General features: G+C 48.6%; 1 protein-coding gene across 1 annotated transcript; it reads left to right on the top strand.

Annotated features, from left to right (window-relative positions):
* Nucleotides 1-764: 764 nt before the first annotated feature.
* On the top strand, nucleotides 765-9049 carry LOC144503028 (uncharacterized). The gene is made up of 3 exons (XM_078227535.1): nucleotides 765-1259; nucleotides 2419-2591; nucleotides 8506-9049. Exons 1-3 carry the CDS (start codon nucleotides 944-946, stop codon nucleotides 8749-8751), a joined length of 735 nt encoding a protein of 244 aa, XP_078083661.1. The 5' UTR covers nucleotides 765-943; the 3' UTR covers nucleotides 8752-9049.
* The last annotated feature ends 12288 nt before the right edge of the window (nucleotides 9050-21337 follow it).

A 21337-nucleotide genomic window follows, 5' to 3' on the forward strand; every position in this document is an offset into this window, starting at 1 on the left:
ACAACCTGGCAATAGTACTGAAGACCTGTGGTCCAGAAATAGTTGCTCCCCAGCCAATATGTTTCAGTCCAGCTTCAACACTAGTAACTACACAAGAAACTTGTCCAATTATGTTCTGTCCAAAAACAGCAGGAGAAATCTAATCCAGCCAGTGATGGAAGGTGGCATCAATATTGTCCTTAACCATGATGTGGAGATGCCAGCGTTGGACTGGGGTGGGCACAGTAAGAAGTCTCACAACACCAGGCTAAAGTCCAACAGGTTTATTTGGTAGCACGAGCTTTTGGAGCGCTGCTCCTTCATTAGGTGAGTGGAAGTTGGGTTCACAAACAGGGCATATATAGACACAAACTCAATTACAAGATAATGGATGGAGTCTTAACAGGTAATCAAGTCTTTACAGGTATAACACTGGCATTGTAAAGACTTGATTACCTGTTAAGACCCACACTTGTGTGGCACAAATGGGGAAAACTCTCCACTGGCTGGAATCAGACCACGCACAAAGGAAGATGGTTGTAGTGGTTCGAGGTCAATCATCTGTAATGGAAAATTTTAACATAAAGAACACAGTAGACCACAGGTCAGGATGGCCAAGCTTGGGCTAGTTCAATAAGGAGGAACTAAAATGATTAAAACTCAAGGTTGAGCAGCTGCACAAGGGCGTGGTTGAGAAACTGCAGAAGCGAGGAGACTGATTAAAACTGGCTGAATGAGGAAGATAAGGAAAATACAGCAAAGGAAGAAAAACAACTCCCTAATACGGAATGAAAAAGTACTGATATTGTATTAGCTCATTACTGCCTGTGTGTCTGTGTAGCCAGGTTAGTAGAATAGGTATAAAGACTGTCGTTTGCTGTACTCGGGCGCGCCTTCCCCCCACTCTCTCAAGTGGCAGGAGGAACGCGACCTCTGCAGAGTAAAATAAACGTTGTTCCTATCCATGAAAGGAAGTAGACAAAAGGCGGGTAACTACAGGCCGGTTAGCTTAACGTCCGTAGTTGGGAAGATGCTAGAGTCCATTATTAAAGAGGAAATAACAGAGCACCTGAATAAGAATGGTTCGATCAAGCAGACGCAGCATGGACTCATGAAGGGAAAGTCGTGTTTGACGAATCTACTGGACTTTTATGAAGATGTCACTAGTGCGGTTGACAGAGGGGAACCGGTGGATGTGGTGTTTTTAGATTTCCAGAAGGCGTTCGATAAGGTGCCTCACAAAAGGTTGCTGCAGAAGATTGGGGTACACGGAGTTAGGGGTAAGGTGTTGGCGTGGATTGGGGATTGGCTATCTAACAGGAAGCAGAGAGTTGGGATAAATGGGTGCTTTTCTGGTTGGCAGTTGGTGACCAGTGGCGTGCCGCAGGGATCGGTGCTGGGGCCTCATTTGTTTATCATTTACATAGATGATCTGGAGGAGGGGACTGAATCTAGGGTATTCAAGTTTGCTGATGACACGAAGGTGAGTGGGAAAGCGAATTGCGTGGAGGACGCGGAAAGTCTGCAGAGAGATTTGGATAGGCTGAGCGAGTGGGCGAGGATCTGGCAGATGGAATATAATGTTAGCAAATGTGAGGTTATCCACTTTGGAAGAAATAATAGTAAATTGGAATATTATTTAAATGGAGAAAAATTACATTGTGCGACTGTGCAGAGGGACCTGGGGGTCCTTGTGCACGAATCGCAAAAACTCAGTCTGCAGGTGCAGCAGGTGATCAAGAAGGCGAATGGAATGTTGGCCTTTATCGCGAGGGGGATAGAATATAAAAGCAGGGAGGTCTTGCTGCAACTGTACAAGGCACTGGTGAGGCCGCAACTGGAGTACTGTGTGCAGTTTTGGTCCCCTTATTTGCGAAAGGATATATTGGCCTTGGAGGGAGTGCAGAGAAGGTTCACCAGGTTGATACCGGAGGTGAGGGGTGTAGCTTATGAGGAGAGATTAAACAGATTGGGTCTGTACTCGTTGGAGTTTAGAAGGATGAGGGGTGATCTTATAGAGACATATAAGATAATGAAGGGGCTGGATAGGGTAGAGGTGGAGAGATTCTTTCCACTTAGAAGGGAAACCAGAACTAGAGGGCACAGCCTCAAAATAAGGGGGGGCCGGTTCAGAACAGAGTTGAGGGGGAACTTCTTCTGTCAGAGGGTAGTGAATCTCTGGAATTCTCTGCCCATTGAAGTGGTTGAGGCTTCCTCGTTGAATATGTTTAAATCACGGGTAGATAGTTTTCTGATCGATAAGGGAATTAGGGGTTATGGGGAGCAGGCGGGTAAGTGGAACTGATTCGCTTCAGATCAGCCATGATCTTGTTGAATGGCGGGGCAGGCTCGAAGGGCCAGATGGCCTACTCCTGCTCCTATTTCTTATGTTCTTATGTTCATGACTGACTGTCTCTGAATCCTATTTTTCCACCACAGTTCTTGGGGGCTCGTCCGGGATCCCGTGTTTGAGGAAGGTCCGGGGAGGCGTTAGCGCTGACGCCTTGGGGGCTTTTCACCTCATCTTAAACGCAAAAATTGGCTACCAAGCGCAAGAGGACCAGGGAGTTCACTGTGTCGCCTCGGCACCGGGATCCGAACTAAAATCTGTGGTAAGGATTTTATTTATTCAGTCGTTCAAATTACAAAATTGGGAACTTGTTGGACACTCTTACAGTGACAGGGTAGGTTTAGACTTGGATCTACCGACGGGTTGGACCCGTAAAATACCCAAAAGAGGGGGTATTTGTTTGTTGGTTTAGGAAAACCTTCTGGTTTGCTGGTTTACGAAAACCATGCCGCCCAGGTGGACGCGCCTGGGTGAGGTGACCTCCGGAGGAAAAATCAAGTCAAAAGGATAGGTTGGACCTAGATTTTGAGATCACTGTAAGATTGTGCCACTGTCACTAATAAGAGACTGGTCATGGGTAACAGCAATGACAAGGGGTCTGTGAATACAATAATTTTAAACAGCCCGAACGAGCGATACATGGTGATCAATTACGGACAAGATTCCGTATGCCAGGTAGAAATGTGGGTGAAGGAGTGTGGTTTTCCCGAAGGGGGGAGTTTTAGTGTCAGGCAATTAGAATTGTTAAGGGCCAGACTGGAGCAGAAGGAGAAAGAAAGTGAGAAAAAAGGGAAGAAGAAAAAGGTAAAAATAGATTGGGTGGCATTTAATATGTGGAAGACTGAGGCAGAAATACGTGATAGACGGTCACGACCGAAACCCAGAGAGACCGCGCGGGAACTTGATAATCTCCAGTGTCATAAGTCTGTTTCAGGATACCCCATTAAGGATGATCCCGACCTGGATGGCTGCCCCCCGCGTCCAACGGCTCCTCCTCAGGGACAAGGGGTCCAAGTGGGTCCGGCCCCGCAATCGCTGCAAGGAAGGATGGGTCCACCACCATACAGTGAACCGCCGCCCGCACTGCCCTCCGCTTCGACAGCGCATGGGATCCGACTCTACCCAGACATTGACTCCCCAGTGTCCCATCATACCCGAAGTAAGGTGGCTGAGGGATCTAAGGTCGCTCCTCAGAATGCCCTGAAATCGTCAGAAGATGAAGAAGAAAAAGATGAAGTCCTGGATAGTGTTCTTACAACCCCAATGGTGGACGTGGCAGGTCCCAACGGGGCTCCCGTACTCGTTCACCGACCATGGACGATGAAGGACATTGGATGTGCCTATGAACAACTGCCAGATCCCCGAGAAACGGGGGGCCAAAGATTTGCAGAAGAAGTACGCAGGTTCTGTCTTGAGTTTCGCCCCACCTCACAAGAAATGCATCGCTTACTGGGCAGAAAGTTAGGAGCCGACATCTCTAAGATTAGATACAACTGGCCGGATGGAAATGTACAAGCCCGCCAGGTCCAGCAAGACCATGATGACAACGTGCCTTATAATGCTTTTGTCACGGGACTGGTGGATGCCTGCCGGACTGCTTTTCCAGTAAGAATGGACATGACAAAGATTGCCATGTGTAAGCAGCGTGATGGAGAAACTGTGTCCCAGTATCTGACCCGACTCACAGAGATCCACAATGCTCACAGCGGACTTACAGCACCAGCTGACATGAACGCAGCCGAGGTAACCCCGTACGAGGCACACCTGGGGAACAGTTTTACGAATGGACTACATGAGGACATTGCTAAGATTGTGAGAAACACATGCATCACATGGGATACAGGAAAACTTAATTTGATTGAACAACATGCCATACACGCTGAGAAGTTGTTAGTGCAAGAAAAGGCAAAACGGAACAAAAAGAGGGAGGACCAAACTCACCAGGCACAGTTAACTATGATGCAAATGGTGTCACAGACTTCAGAAAGAGGAAGAGGTAGAGGACGGGCAAGAGGAAGAGGCAGAGGAGGCCGATGGCGAGGACGAGGAAGAACGGATGGGTGCTTCACATGCGGAGGTAAAGACCACTGGGCAAGAGATTGCCCAACAAAGGAAAAGGGCCACGAGACGAGGGTAAGGAAGCTGATGAAGCTAACTGACTAGGAGGAGAAGGAGGGGACGAGAGGGGTATGCCTGAAGGAGAGGGTGAGTCCAAAACTTTAATGCTTTGCAATGAAGAATCGCTTAAGCTAACTATTCATACTAACCTACTCGAACAAATTACGCGGGCTGAACGGGACGTGGCGTGTGGGCCTGAATTACAAGATACATTCGTTAGGTATCGGGAGGAATTTTATAAACGAATGCCAGAGTATGCATTGACTGTTGAGGGAGAGAGCCTTACGTTTTTAGTCGACTCCAGTGCAGGGAACTCTGTAATACAGGTCGGTCAGCTAAAAACAACAGTTAAAATGAGCGGGAGGTATCTGAACTCCAGAGGAGCATCTGGCGTCATAGTAAATGAGCAGTTCACAGCACCTTTAGAATGGTGGAGAACACTTTAAGTTTGCGTTTTTACTCTCCAGATGTTGTCCAATAAATCTCATGGGACGAGATTTAATAGGGAGGTTGAGGCTTAACTTAATTAGTACCCCAGAAGGATTGAGAGTGACAGAAGGGGAGGAGGACGGATTCCAAGGAGTTAAATTTGATGCCAGACCTCTGATATATGTTTATGAATGGAGATTGACTCCAACTGCTGTGAGTTCAGTGAACTGAGCGCTCATGGGGGAAGCACACGCATGTGTTAACCCTACTAACACTGACTTTAAGTCAGAAGAAAATTTACATTGCACAGCACACATTCATTTTGGGGGACCAGATAACTGGTATCAAAGTGAATGGTTTAGAAAGTTGCAGAGGTCTGCGATGCTATTGGTGCAGGAGCTGTATTGGGATGAACATAGGTGTGCAGCCAATGTGGGCTTGTCAAGAATAAGCCTGAGATCGGGAGCACCACACCCCTTTACGATAGAAGGGTCATATCCCCATGTATTGCTGGCGAAAGGGCGTGGTGAACTGTGGAGGGGTTTGGGACCGTGGATCCTTAGGAATCTTAAAACTAGTGACTGGGTGCTGACTTCGGATACAGCGGTGTGGTTCAGTGCCAGAATACAAACATATAGAAAAAGTCTTAATTGGTTATCCCAAGTAATGGAAATAATCCCTGTCTCAGGGACGAAATATAAGGACACAAATCAGTGTTTTGTGCAAATGCCTGCTGATGATCCACGGTTGCAGACGGTTCCCGGGGAGCATTGGGCGATGGGAAAGCATGATGTAGGTCTAGTGCGAAATTGTGAACCTATAAGAATTACCCCAAAATCTGATTATAGGCCATGCAAGACACAGTATCCATTGAAACCGGACGCGGTGGAGGGAATCACTCCGGTATTTAATTCATTGTTGAAAACAGGGGTCATAGTACCCTGCGAAAGTTCACCGGTGCGTACGCCAATTTTCCTTGTGCGCAAGGCAACACTTCCAAGGGAACCTGAGGAGTGGCGATTTGTGCAAGATTTGCAAGAAGTCAACGGTGCAGTTGTGCCTAGGGCCCCTAATGTTCCGAATCCGTATACCATTTTAGTGCAGATTCCACCCGAGAGCAGATGGTTCTCGGTAGTAGACCTTGCGAATGCATTTTTTAGTATACCTGTCCACCCAGATAGTCAGTACTGGTTTGCTTTTTCGTTTAAAGGGAAGTCCTATACATTCACCAGGCTGTGCCAGGGGTATTGTGAGTCCCCCACGATCTATAATGAGGTACTGAAAAGGAGTTTAGAACCGCTGGTCTTGTCCTCTGGGACAGCTCTCCTGCAGTATGTGGATGACTGCTGATTGCGGCTCCCACCAAGGAACAATGTGAAAGGGACACAGTGATACTGTTGCGTCACCTAGCTAGAGAAGGACACAAAGCGAGTCTCTCCAAGTTACAATTTGTACAAGAACAAGTAAAGTTTCGAGGGCATCTGATTAAAGGACAGGGTAAAGCTCTGGAGCAAAGTAGAGTAAAAGCGATCCAGGAAATCCCAAAGCCAAAGACGAAAAAACAATTGTTGTCCTTTCTGGGCATGTGCTCATATTGTCGAACCTTTGTCCCCAATTATGCCGTTCTCGAGGCCCCTCTGAGTGGCATAGCCCATGGAAAGGGCTTACAGGCTCATGGTGTACTTAACTGGACCCCTGAAGCAGAGTAGGCATTTAGAGATTTGAAGCTAGCATTGCAGACTACACCAACCCTAGGACTGCCCAATCCAGATAAGCCTTTCACTCAAGCAGTGGATGAAAAGAGAGGTTGCATGACATCGGTGCTGCTGCAAGAGCATGGGGGAAGGCTCAGACTGGTGGCGTATTTCTCCGCTAAACTAGATCCAGTAGCGGCGGGGCTGCCCTCCTGCCTGAGGGCAGTTGAGGCGGCTGAGAAAGCAGTAAACACTTCTAGAGATATTGTGGGTTACAGTGACTTAACACTGCTCGTACCACATGCGGTCTCACTTCTCCTCTTAGAACAAAAAACAGCTCACATGTCCGCAGCCAGATGGCTAAGGTATAACACGGTGCTATTGGAGATGCCAAACGTCACAGTCAAAAGGTGCACCGTACTTAACCCTGCCACTCTCCTCCCCACTGCAGATGATGGGGAACCACACGATTGTGTTGCCCTGACTAATGAGGTTTGCAGTCCAAGACCTGACCTGCAGGAAATTCCATTACAAAATCCCGACCTGGAACTGTTTGTGGATGGATCTGCATTCAGGGACCAGGAGACGGGCCAAAACCGGGTGGGATATGCTATAGTTACGCTACATGACACAGTAAAAGCAGAACCACTCCCCAGACATTTGTCAGCGCAGGCTGCAGAGCTTGTGGCCCTCACGGAGGCATGCAAACTCGCAAAGGGAAAGTCCGTTGCTATCTATATGGATAGTAGATATGCTTTTGGGGTGACCCATGATTTTGGGACACTATGGAAACATAGAGGCTTCTTAACGTCAACGGGCAAGCCGATCACACATCATGCGCTGATTCCTGATCTCTTGGAGGCAGTCCTTTTACCCAGAGTTATAGCAGTCTGTAAGTGTGATGCGCACACTGGAAAGGCTGATCCAGTCTCACAGGGAAACGCCAGAGCAGATGCGACGGCAAAAGCAGCGGCGCAGAAGGCCATTAGTGATAATGCAAACATGCCAATGTTACCAGTTTCTACCCCAACAGCGGACCTACAGGATTTGCAGACACAAGCCTCGCCGGGCGAGAAGAGGGAATGGTCAAAGACGGGAGGTAAGGTACAAGAAGGGGTATGGTACGGCTCCAATGGAAAGCCACGCTTGCCAAAAGCATTGTTCCCACACTATGCTAAATTGACACACGGGAAGGATCATGTGTCAAAAGGGGGGATGTTCAGGAGTATCTCTACATACTGGTACACTAGGGGCTTCACTAATTACTCTCAAAAATGTTGTGAACAATGTGTCATCTGTGCTACTAATAATGTAGGAAGAGGAATAAAGATGAGTCAGGGAGCGCACCCAGAACCACAGGGACCCTTCGAACACATTCAGATGGACTTTATCGAACTCTCCTCAAGCGAAGGGAAAAAATACTGCTTGGTGATGGTTGATATGTTCTCTAAGTGGATAGAGGCGTTCCCTACAGCTAGACAAGATGCTAGTGCAGTTGTCAAGGCTCTGCTGACGGAAATAATCCCGCGGTGGGGTATACCAGAAAAGATCAGTAGCGATAATGGCACACATTTTGTGAACCAGGCGCTTAAGCAAGTGGGGGAATGCTTGGGTATAGACCTCAGACAGCATTGTGCATACCACCCAGCAAGTGGGGGAGCAGTAGAGAGGGAAAACGCTACCTTAAAGAACAAGTTAGCAAAATGCTGTGATGAGATGGGAACGCCATGGACAAAAGCCCTGCCCGTGGTGTTAATGTACATGAGAACCAGGATAAGGGGAAGAGCTAACTTGAGCCCATTTGAGATACTCTTTGGCAGACCACCTAACACTGGGATTGGGCCAAAACCTGTTATAAGAACCCTAAACAGTCATTGTGAGGATGAAATGCTACATTATTGTGCAAAACTTTCTGCAGTTTTGTCTCAAATACAGGCCCAAGTGAAGGAAGCCCTACCACGACCAGCAGAGGGAAAACTGCATGACCTACGACCAGGCGAGTGGGTAGTGATAAAGGATTTTAGAAGGAAGAGTTGGAAAGCCAGAAGGTGGTTGGGACCATTCCAGGTGCTCCTTGTGACGCAGACAGCGGTAAAGGTAGCAGAGAGGGCTACGTGGGTTCACGCCAGCCATTGCAAGCGAGTACCAGAACCCCAGCAAGCACCAGATGAGGCAACATGAAGTGGACAGGATCGCACCCCATGAAACTCCTGATTCTCCTGGAGGAGCGAGGAGGCGTCTGCAAACTGCTTAATACATCCTGCTGTTTTTATATACCTGATGAACATGAGAACATAACTAATGTCATTAAGATTATGAGAGAGGCCATTCGTGTGCCCCTGGCAGCAGACAATGCTTGGTTTGCTTGGCTCACCCAGCTGTGGGGAGGCTGGGAGTACTGGATGATACATGTAATGATGATGCGCGATATAACACACGAGAGGCGTGATGTACTCGGGAAATAAAGGCTTTTATTGCCAACAATAACAGAGCTACCATATACAGTACACGATCCCAGACTAAAGGGTCACCAGGCAGAGCAGTGACCTTTATACCTCTCCCAGGAGGCGGAACCGACTGGGGTGTACCATAACAACTATATTAACAGGTAGAACAGCCCACCCCTAACCCCAACAGTAACATATATACAGACTCATAGTGCTGGCCAGACCATGGCTCAGCACTACCTGGTGGGAACCAACAATGGTTCACCACATTCACCCCTCCTTTGAAAACAAAGGCCGGCGGGGTACAAAACACAGAACAATTGTTCATTTGTCTATAAGTTCAAATGGTCAGGGGGACCGCACAGTCGTTGTGACCTCCTCAACACCGGCGATGACACCGGTTCAGGCAGTCGCGGTGACGTTCTCTCCAAGGCGGTGTCCAGCGACTCCTCCAGTGCCTCACGGGCCGGTAGACCCCGAGGTGGTGACAATCCGCTGAACTCGGGCACGCCTTGAAGTGGCGACCATCTCCTGGACTCAGGCAAGCTGTACACGGGAGTAAGAGGGTTAAGTGGTGGTCCCGATACTGCCCGCGCCGTGTCAGGAGGGGAAATAATGGTTGGGGGGTCGCTAACAGGAGGTGTGGGAGCGACAGGGGTTTCCAAGCCCCCTGCTGACACCAGATCTCGAATCGAGACCATGTCCTCTCGCCCGTCAGGATATGCCACATAGTCATATTGAGGGTTGGCGTGGAGGAGATGGACCTGTTCAACCAAAGGGTCGGACTTGCAGGTCCTAACATGCCGCCGCAGGAGGACAGGTCCTGAGTACGTCAACCAAGACGGTAATGAGGTCCCAGAGGAAGACTTCCTAGGGAATGAAAACATTCTCTCATGAGGAGTAGCGTTGGTTGCCGTACACAGGAGTGAGCATATGGAGTGGAGCGCATCAGGGAGTACCTCTTGCCAACGGGAGACTGGAAGACCTTTAGACCTCAACGCCAGTAAGACAGCCTTCCAGACTGTAGCATTCTCTCGTTCGACCTGTCCGTTACCCCTTGGGTTGTAGCTCGTGGTTCTACTAGAGACAATCCCATATGAGAGCAGGTATTGCCTCAAGTCATCGCTCATGAACGACGAGCCCCTATCGCTGTGGATATAACAGGGGTAACCGAACAGGGTGAAAAGATCATGAAATGCCTTGATAACCGTGGCAGCGGTCATATCAGAACAGGGAATGACAAAAGGGAATCATGAGTACTCATCAACCACATTGAGGAAGTACACGTTCCGATCTGTCGAGGGAAGGGGGCCCTTAAAGTCCACACTCAGTCTTTCGAAGGGACGAGTGGCCTTAACGAGGTGTGCCCTGTCAGGTCGGTAGAAGTGCGGTTTGCATTCCGCGCATACCCGGCAGCTTCTGGTTATGGACCTGACATCCTCCACCGAGTAGGGTAGATTCCGGGCTTTTATGAAGTGGAAGAGCCGAGTGATCCCCGGATGGCAGAGGTCATTGTGGAGAGCCTGCAATCGATTCTCCTGCATACTAGCGCATGTTCCACGCGACAGGGCATCCGAGGGCTCGTTGAGCTTCCCTGGACGGTACATGATATCATAATTGTAGGTGGAGAGTTCGATTCTCCACCTCAAGATTTTATCATTCTTGATCTTACCCCGTAATGTGTTGTTGAACATGAACGCCACGGACCGCTGGTCCGTGAGTAGAGTGAACCGTTTACCCGCCAAGTAATGGCGCCAATGCCGAACGGCCTCCACAATGGCCTGGGCCTCCTTTTCCACCGCCGAATGTCGAATTTCAGGGCCTTGGAGGGTGCGAGAGAAAAAGGCGACGGGCCTGCCCGCCTGGTTAAGTGTGGCGGCCAGGGCGAAATCAGATGCATCACTCTCCACCTGGAAGGGGATGGACTCATCGATAGCGTGCATCGTGGCTTTCGCGATGTTGGCTTTTATTCTTGCAAAGGCTAAGCGAGCCTCTGTTGCTAGGGGAAAAGAGGGAGACTTGATGAGCAGACGGGCTTTGTCCGCGTAAGTGGGAACCCACTGTGCATAGTATGAGAAGAAGCCTAAACATCTTCTCAGTGCTTTGATGCTAGTGGGCAGGGGAAGTTCGAGGAGAGGACGCATACGGTCTGGATCAGGGCCAAGGACCCCGTTTTCCGCCACGTATCCGAGGATAGCTAGGCGGCGCGTGCGAAATACACACTTCTCCCTGTTGTAGGTCAGATTCAGGTGAGATGCAGTGCGTAAGAATCTAAGGTTGGCATCGTGGTCCTGCTGGTCATGGCCGCAGATGGTGACGTTATCCAGGTACGGAAAGGTAGCCCGCAGCCCGTTCTGGTCCACCATTCGGTCCATAGCACGCTGGAAGACCGAGACCCCATTCGTGACACCGAAAGGAACCCTTAAAAAATGGTACAGGCGACCATCCGCCTCAAAGGCCATGTATTGTCGGTCCTCTGGGCGAATGGGGAGCTGGTGATAAGCAGATTTTAAGTCGATGGTGGAGAACACCCGGTACTGTGCAATCTGGTTGACCATGTCAGATATGCGCGGGAGGAGATACGCATCCAGCTGCGTGTATCTGTTAATGGTCTGACTATAGTCTATGACCATCCGGGGTTTGTTCCCATTCTTAACCACCACGACTTGCGCTCTCCAAGGACTAGCGCTAGGTTGGATGATCCCTTCCTTGAGGAGCCGCTGAACTTCAGATCGAATGAAGATCCGATCCTCAGCGCTGTAACGCCTGCTCTTTGTTGCGATGGGCTTGCAGCCTGGCACGAGATTCTGGAATAAGGAGGGTGTGGTAATCCTAAGCGTTGAGAGACGACATGTGGAGCGCGTTGGGCAATTTAGAGGCTGCGGGTCTCCCACTGAAAGCGGAGGGAGTGGCCCATCGTACTGCAGGGTTACACTCTTCAAGTGGACCATAAAATCTAGTCCTAGGAGTATTGGCGCGCAAAGGTGCGGTAACACAAGGAGCCTGAAGTTCTCGTAAACCGTGCCCTGCACCGTCAGATTGACCACGCAGCTCCCTAGCACGGTGACAGACCGGGACCTTGACGCCATCGAAATTGTCTGCTTGACAGTCCGAATCCGGAGGCCACACCGCTTCATGGTGTCCGGGTGAATGAAGCTTTCCGTGCTCCCGCTGTCAAACAAACAATAAACTGGGCGTCTGTTTACCTGTATGTCCATCATGGACTTGTTGAGTCTGTGAGGCTTGGCCTGGTCCAGGATGATCGACGCCACTGTTGGTTCGTGGGTGCAACTGCAGGCAGCTGAGATGGTTGATGACGACCCCTGCTGGTCATTCGCGGTTGGTGCCGACCAAAATGGCTGCCCCCATAGGTCGCACGTGGACGATGGCGCCAAAACCTGCGGCCCCTGCAGGTCGCACGTGTCTTGCGACGCCGTCGTTCGGAATGGCGACGTCCTGGAATCGCACGTGGTAGAAGACCTTGAAGACGCAGAAGACAAGGAGGCCGGCTCCGGGGAGTCACACGCCGCACTGCTGTTCTTGGATGGAGGTTTGGACCGGCATACTTTGGAATAATGCCCCTTCTTGCTGCAGGCGGAGCACAGCACCGCTTTAGCTGGACATCACTGCCGAGGGTGTTTCACCCCCCCACAGAAGTAACACCGCGGGCCACCTGGAGCTGCTGCCGTCGTCAGGTCCGAGGCTGGGAACGCAATCGCGCTGTTTTTCGGTCCCGCTGAATGAAGTGGAGTCTGCGACTGCCCCTGCCACACTGTCTCCACGTGGTCGTCGGGGTACATCGCCAGACTTTCGGAGGCCATTTCTAGAGCGTCAGCTAACTCTATGGTTTTAGTGAGATCGAGGTTACCTTGCTCCAACAGCCGAAGGCGGATGTACGACGAGCCGATTCCCGCCACGAAAGCATCTCGAGCTAGGTCGTTCATGTACTGGTCTGCCGACATTGACTTGCAGTTGCAGGCTCTGGCTAGCTGCTGAAGCTCGCATGCGTACTGTTCCGTCGTTTCGCCGGGCTGCCACTGTCGAGTGGCCAGAAGGTATCGAGCATGGATCTCATTCGGTGGTTTGTTGTATCGCTTCTTGAGAAGCTGGAGGGCCCCTTTGTAGTCGGTGGCCCCACGGATCGCTAGGTATACAGCGTCGCTTACCCTCGCGTGGAGGACCTGGAGTCTGTCGGCGTCGTCGGTGACCGCTGTGGAGGCGTCGAGGTAATCTTGGAAACACTTCAACCAGTGGTCGAAAGTGTTCAATGCTCCCGCCGCACGTGGGTCCAACGTAAGCCGTTCGGGTTTAAGCATTTGCTCCATGTTTTCTTTTGTCGTTTTTTTTTCAAAAAAAAAGAATTTACTTGTTGGCAATAAAATTGATGCGCGATATAACACACGAGAGGCTGGATGTACTCGGGAAATAAAGGCTTTTATTGCCAACAATAACGGAGCTACTATATACAGTATACAATCCCAGACTAAAGGGTCACCAGGCAGAGCAGTGACCTTTATACCTCTCCCAGGAGGCGGAGCCAACTGGGGTGTACCATAGGACTATATTAACAGGTAGAACAGCCCAACCCTAACCCCAACAATAACATATCTACAGACTCATAGTACTGGCCAGACCATGGCTCAGCACTACCTGGTGGGAACCGACAATGGTTCACCACAGTGGATCAGTACATTTGCTGATGACACCAAGATTGGTGGAGTAGTGGATGAGGTGGAGGGCTGTTGTAGGCTGCAAAGAGACATAGATAGGATGCAAAGCTGGGCTGAAAAATGGCAAATGGAGTTTAACCCTGATAAATGTGAGGTGATTCATTTTGGTAGGACTAATTTAAATGTGGATTACAGGGTCAAAGGTAGGGTTCTGAAGACTGTGGAGGAACAGAGAGATCTTGGGGTCCGTATCCACAGATCTCTAAAGGTTGCCACTCAAGTGGATAGAGTTGTGAAGAAGGTCTATAGTGTGTTAGCTTTTATTAACAGGAGGTTGGAGTTTAAGAGCCGTGGGGTTATGCTGCAACTGTACAGGACCTTGGTGAGACCACATTTGGAATATTGTGTGCAGTTCTGGTCACCTCACTATAAGAAGGATGTGGAAGCGCTGGAAAGAGTGCAGAGGAGATTTACCAGGATGCTGCCTGGTTTGGAGGGTAGGTCTTATGAGGAAAGGTTGAGGGAGCTAGGGCTGTTCTCTCTGGAGCGGAGGAGGCTGAGGGGAGACTTAATAGAGGTTTATAAAATGATGAAGGGGATAGATAGAGTGAACGTTCAAAGACTATTTCCTCGGGTGGATGGAGCTATTACAAGGGGGCATAACTATCGGGTTCGTGGTGGGAGGTATAGGAAGGATATCAGAGGTAGGTTCTTTATGCAGAGAGTGGTTGGGGTGTGGAATGGACTGCCTGCAGTGACAGTGGAGTCAGACACTTTAGGAACATTTAAGCGGTTATTGGATAGACACATGGAGCACACCAGGATGATAGGGAGTGGGATAGCTTGATCTTGGTTTCAGATAAAGCTCGGCACAACATCGTGGGCTGAAGGGCCTGTTCTGTGCTGTACTGTTCTATGTTCTATACCACTGTGCTGGCCTCTGAAGGAAAAATGCACCTAGTGCTAGTCTCTCACCTTCTCACCTGCACAATCTTCCTTTTCAGATAATAATCCAATTCCATCTTGAATGCTTCAATTGAACTTGCCACCACACTCTCAGGCAGTACATTTCAGATCCTAATCGCTCAATGCGTGAAAAGGTTTTTCCTCATGTCAGCATTATTATTGCTGTAGAACATAGAACAGCTGTACTGTTCTATGTTCTATGTATTAGCTCATTACTGCCTGTGTGTCTGTGTAGCCAGGCTAGTAGAATAGGTATAAAGACTCATTTGCTGTACTCGGGTGCGCCTTCCCCCCACTCTCTCAAGTGGCAGGAGGAACGCGACCTCTGCAGAGTAAAATAAACGTTGTTCCTATCCATGGCTGACTGTCTCTGAATCCTATTTTTCCACCACAGTTCTTAGATGGAACATCACTGCATGAGTTTCTCAGAGGAGTTTCCCAGGGCCAATCATCTTCAGCTGCTTCATCAATGTCCATCTCTCTGTATTAAAGTCAGAGGTGGGGATGTTTACTCATAATTACACAATGTTCAGCACGATGCCTCAGGTACTGAAGAATTCTGGGTCCAACTGCAACAAGAACCGGGCAACATTTAGGTTCTGGCTAAAAGCTAAATACTGCAGATGCTGGAATCTGAAACAAAAACAGAAAATACTGGAAAATGTCAGCAGGTCTGACAGCATCTGTAGAAAGAGAATAGAGCTAATGTTTCGAGTCTTCCCATCTTCAGAGTCTATGGTTTTGGCTGTTAGGCTGTTTGGTTCAAAGGGCCGAATAGCCTACTCGTGCTTCCAGTTTCTATGTTCCCATGTTAAGTAGCAAGTAACATTTGTGCTATACAAGTGTCAGGCAATGACCAAGTCCAACCAGAGAGAGTCTAACAATCTCCCCTTGATTCAATTGAATTACAATCACTGAATCCCTCACTACCAACAGCTAAGAGTGTGATGAAACACTTTCCATTTACCTGGATGAGTACAGCTCCAACAACACCAAACACCATCCAGGACAAAGCAGCCTGCTTGACTGACATTCAATCCATTACCTTAAACAGTCACTCCCTCCACCGCTGACACACAGTGGCAGCAGTGTGTACCATCTATAGCATGCACTGCAGCAACTCACCAAGGCTCCTCTGACAGCACCTTCCAAACCCATGACCTCTATCAATTAGAAGGACAAGGGCAGCAGATGCATGGGAACATCACCACCTTTTAAGTTCCCTTCCAAGTCACACATCATCCTATCTTGGAAATATATCACCATTCCTTCACTGTTGCTGGATCAAAATCCTGGAACTCCCCCCCTCACGGAATTCTGGGTGTTCTTACACCACATGGACTGCAGCGGTTCAAGAAGACAGCTCACCACCAACTTCTCAAGAGCAACTAAGGATGAGCAATAAACACTGGCCTAGCCAGTAATGCCTGCACTCCATGAAAGAATAAGAAGTGGCCTTAACACTCTGGCTCCGCCACCCCACTCCACATGCACTCCATGCCTCTCAAACCCTCTCCCATGTCCCCTCACATCCTCCCTGCCCCCTTCATGCCCCTTTATCTCCTTTGCAACTGGCAACAGTATCAACTGAAGCAGGATGAACAGATAGCCTCATTATGAATGCTTGGTTGAGGTCCTAGAATGGCTAAGACACTTAGATCTCAGCAAGCAACATTTATACAGTTGCAAAAGTGAGTTGAAAGCTTTATTTGATTGAGATCTTTATTTCCTTATAATAGCTTGCTGTCTCATTGAAAAGTTTTTATCCTGTGTGTTTCCTTAAATATGATGAAGTGATCTGAAGTGGATAAAAGCTTCTGACATTGATAATACATACAGCTCTCTGAGAACATAAGAGGGCCAATGTATTTTTCAATGAAAATGTTGATTGCCCTGTTTTCTTTGTGTTGATGACTGGGGACTTGTGTTCTCCAATGATTCATGCTTTCTCTGAGATGCCTTTAACCACCTTGGTTGCAGCAGGGACCTGGCTCCACCAAGAGTCACAGGGGGTGCCTATCCTTGGAAGGAAGCTGGCAAGAGAGTGCTGTGTCAGGGTTGGCTACCTGCACGCTTACCCCATGCCGGACAAAATTGTTGGAAATGGGTGTGGGAATCCTGGAATCTGTTCCCACCTGCCATTTTTAATTGCCTTTCATGTCAGCGCAACTCAGCAAAGATCTGGACCAATATTTCATGACTGCCTTCACCGACCTGTGTCCTCCTGTTACATGAAATCATTGCAGATTTCATATAATCTACAAAGTTTGCGATTAAGCCCTGTGCCCTAACTGCATAAACTGGTCCACTTAAGGTTTATATTCATCTTTCCTGACAGAGCTCAATAATGCTGGGATTACTGTTTCTGTGCTAACTCTGACATTACAACTGAATTTGATCTTGTATTCACATGACAACAAATCTAGACTTTCTGGCAAGGCTATTTAGAGGAGAATACATTTACACACTGCTTCCAAGTTTTCATACCTACGTTTTTTATTTACAAGCCCATGCATGTTTTACTGTCTTTCTCATAAGATGAAACTTAAACAAATTGATGACTAAAATGAAGAGAGGAAAGGCTCCTTGACTGAGTCATTGGGGCGATCAAATGCCACACATCACATTTCATTGCTATGTGATTTGGCAGGAGTCCCGCCTGCACTCATCCTATCTGTCGCAGGACAAACACCACCATAACAGGTTTGAGTGGATGCAGCCTGGCGGAGTCATGCCGGAGTTCAGAACACTCACACCCTTTGAGAAGACAGTACTTGAGCTGGCTGAGGAGGAGGAAGACTGCACCTGTGTAGAGGATAAAGTGGGGGCATCAGATCAAAGCTTGAATCCGCAAGACACGCAACCGTTCTTCAAGCCTTAAATGAGTAAACATTGTCCCTTCATTAATCCCCCATGAAGCACGAATGCCATATTCCTTCCTTTTCGGGGAAATCTGTAACACAGTTAGGACCATCCTCGTGTCCTTGCAGACCACGGACATGGGCCACTCCGAGGATTCTCGGAGCCCTCTGTGAAGAGGCGTCACAGCTATAACCCATACCGTCCAACAGCGCAGATACTCACATCTCGATGGGAATAACTAATAGGCAGACTTCTGGGACACTCACTGGTGAGCACCTCACAGCTAAAGATCCACAGTAGGCGGAGGCAGGGATGTTCTAGGGGTCTGGCACTCGGAGGGAAGCTAGAGGCCAGAGCTCTGCTAAGCCCAATGCCAATGATGTGGTTCTGGGTCCAGTTGTTCCAGAGATGATGGAACTGCAAAGACAGAGTCGTGAGCATCAGGACGGGTTGACAAGGACTGCAAGGCCGACTGGAGAAGTTCTTTCGCCTTTTGTCCGGGAAGTTAGTGCTGTCACTACGACATTACAAGGCCAATATTGCAAAGATGGTGCCGGAAGTGGAGACCTTGGTGCATGTGGTGCATTCTATGGTGAGGGATGTCCACTCCAAGATTCAGCTCATGACCCTCATGGCTGAGGGCATGAGCTCCATGATGCAGAGTTTCAACTGCATTGTGCAGACACTAGTGGGAATCTACAAGAATCAACGGCAGATGATGCCGGGGTTTCGGGACCTCACTCAAGCTGCCCCTCTATCCCATGAAGGACCACCGGGTCCCTCTTGCACCTGAAGGATTGGCAGGAGCACACCCAGGGCCTTCCAGCCAGGAGACCCTGGGGGTGTCTGCCCATCTGACACCCCCCTCCCTGTGAGTGACTGACCTCCAGCCCCACACATTGAGGAGGGTCACACTGCAAACCCATGCTGCCCAAAAGCAGGCCGGGTCCTTCAAGGTCCCAGCCCCCAGGGGTCACCCACCAAGATTATCTCAGGCTACAGGACTGTACCCAGAGAACTCATAGTCACTCCCAGCACTGACCCTGTGCATTAGCCTCCTTCCACCCACTCTCAAGCTCCCATCAAGAAAGGATACTCACTCAGTGATGATTTGGACACCACCAGACCCCCTTCAAGCAAGGGGTGTCCTGACATGTATGATAAGTAAGGCCAGCACGGTTCCCCTTCCCCTGAATTCGTTACAGTAAACCCCACACCTGGCTTCAACTCATCTGTGTCCCCTGCATCCTCTCCAGTGCCCCTTGAACATTGAACACCCTGCAGAGTGATGGCAGCCTGAGTGCTCACCTCCAAAATCCCCCTTGGAGGTGAAGTCACCAGGATCACACTTAGGTTGTAAATGCTGAATATTCAGTGAGGGGGGTGTGGGGGGGATGTTCCAGAGTGACTGCTGGCGATTGATATGTTAATGCATTGAAATGAGGTTTCTGGACTACGTGCCTGCGCCCCTGTGCACGGAGAGTTCGCCCACAAAATCGCCCCTCCTCCCAGTATCAGTAATGTTGATGATGAAACTATCATCGGTTGTCATTAAAATCCATAATTTTCACACATGCTCTTTAGGGAAGGAAATCTGCCAACTTTAGGTGGTCTGGCCTCCTTCTGACCCTAGATCCATGGCAATGCGGTTGACTCTGAATGGGCCTAGCAAACCAAACAGCTCATGGGCAAATAAGGATGGCAACAAATTTCCAATAATGCTCACATCCCGTGAAAGGATAATAAAAGCACAGTACAGTTCTAGGCAGAGGTATGGCTGGCTTTAATGTTGCTTGTAAAGGACTCCAAAAGACTGGCGCTGTAATCTAACACTGTTATTGCTTCACTATTCATCTGACAAAGGATGCAAGTTCTTTCACGCCCATTCTGGAGGGAGTATTAACAGTGGCACTGTCATTAGATCTCAGTGTGAAAACCTTTCAAAATGCAGCATAAAAGGTTGAAGCATGTTGGCCTCCTTGGCTAGAGTTCCTGCCTGGTACATGCACCACATGACACATCCTTTCCCTGAAGCTACATCGGGCTGCCGGCGAAAACAATAAAAGCCTTCACAAGAGATGATGCGAATCTTGGTACTCTTCCCAGAACATTTTTAACTGAGTGCGAATGTACTGAATTGCTTAAAAATTAGACACTGGTGTCATGTCTCAATGGCAGTGCTTGAGCAATAAGTCCTCCCGAAATGATCCAGGAACAATTTCAAAATTTATTTTATCTCTTTTCCTCTTGTGCAAAAGTATTGAGGAAGTTCACAGGGCTACACCGCACATCAAATATAACAGGGTTGGAATTTGGCCCCAGGAACTGGCAGTCAAATAGCATTCTCCCTGACTGACACAGGAATGTGGAAAGTGTAGGTTTAACCTAAGTGAGGTAGAGTTTACACAGGACTGAATAATATATTTTTTGAACAAGTTTCTTTTATCATGTCCCGACCTTCTGATACTTGGCACAAAACCACATTCCTGGCCTGGTGTGTGAAGAGTGGCCAGGACTTTCCAGTCCAACCTGTGGCGTGTTTTCCGTCAGCAGATGTGGCTTGCCCTTGTCCGCCAGCGGGATCTTCCTGTCTCACAAAATTCAATGGCCATTTGTGTTCTTTTCCAGTCGCGCTGCTGGGGAACCCACCACAAGGGCTTAGGCAGGACTGGAAGATTCCACTGGTGGGAAGGCCCGGAAAATCCTGGCCTGTGATTGTGACAGGCTATTTAACCAATAAAGCACATTGGTGTCCCACACAGTTATCTATCATTCATAGAATCATAGAATGGTTATCACACAGAAGGAGGCCATTCAATCCATCGCTTCAGTGCTGCCTGTCTGCAAGAACAACCGACCTAGTCCCACAATAGGGGAGGTGATAGCCTAGTGGTATTATCACTAGACTATTAATCTAGAAATTCAGATAATGTTCTGGGACCTGGGTTCGAATCCTGCCAGGGCAGAGGGTGGAATTTGAATTCAACAAAAAAATCTAGAATTAAGAATTTACTGATGACCATGAAACCATTGTCGATTGTCGTAAAAACCCATCTGGTTCACTAATGACCTTTAGGGATGGAAATCTGCCACCTTTACAGTCTGGCCTACATGTTACTCCAGGCCACAGCAATGCAGTTGACTCTCAACTGCCCGCGGGCAGCTAGAGATGGGAAATAAATGCTGGTGAACTAGCAATGCCCATGTTCCACGAGCGAATTTTTAAAAAATCCACATTTTTCCTGTAGCACCCTCTCTTCAGATAAATATTCAATTCTCATTTGACGGCCTTGATTGAAATGTTCAAATGGTGTTTCAAACGTATTAATTTTGGAAGTAATTAATCAGAGCTATTTGAAAATATTTAAGAATGTAACAAGGTGGAAGAGAGTATGTCCAGGATGCTTGGGGTCCTTAATTATGCTGGCTGCTTTTCCGAGGCAGCAGGAAGTGTAGACAGTGTCAATGGATGGGAGGCTAGTTTGAGTGATGGACTGGGCTTCATTCATGACCCTTTGTAGTTTCTTGCAGTCTTGGATAGAGCAGGAGCCATACCAAGCTGTGATACAACCAGAAAGAATGCTTTCTATGGTGCATCTGTAAAAGATGGTGACAGTCATAGTGGACATGCCAAATGTCCTTAGTCTTCTGAAAAGTAAAGTTTATTTATTAGTCACAAGTAAGGCTTACATTAACACCGCAATGAAGTCACTGTGAAATTCCCCTAGTTGCCACAGTCCTTTTTGGATCAATGCACCTAACCAGCATGTCTTTCAGGATGTAGGGGGAAACTGGAGCACCCGAAGGAAACCCACGCAGTCA

Source organism: Mustelus asterias, chromosome 2, assembly GCF_964213995.1.
Source record: "Mustelus asterias chromosome 2, sMusAst1.hap1.1, whole genome shotgun sequence".
In the NCBI taxonomy this organism is placed as follows: Eukaryota; Metazoa; Chordata; class Chondrichthyes; order Carcharhiniformes; family Triakidae; genus Mustelus; species Mustelus asterias.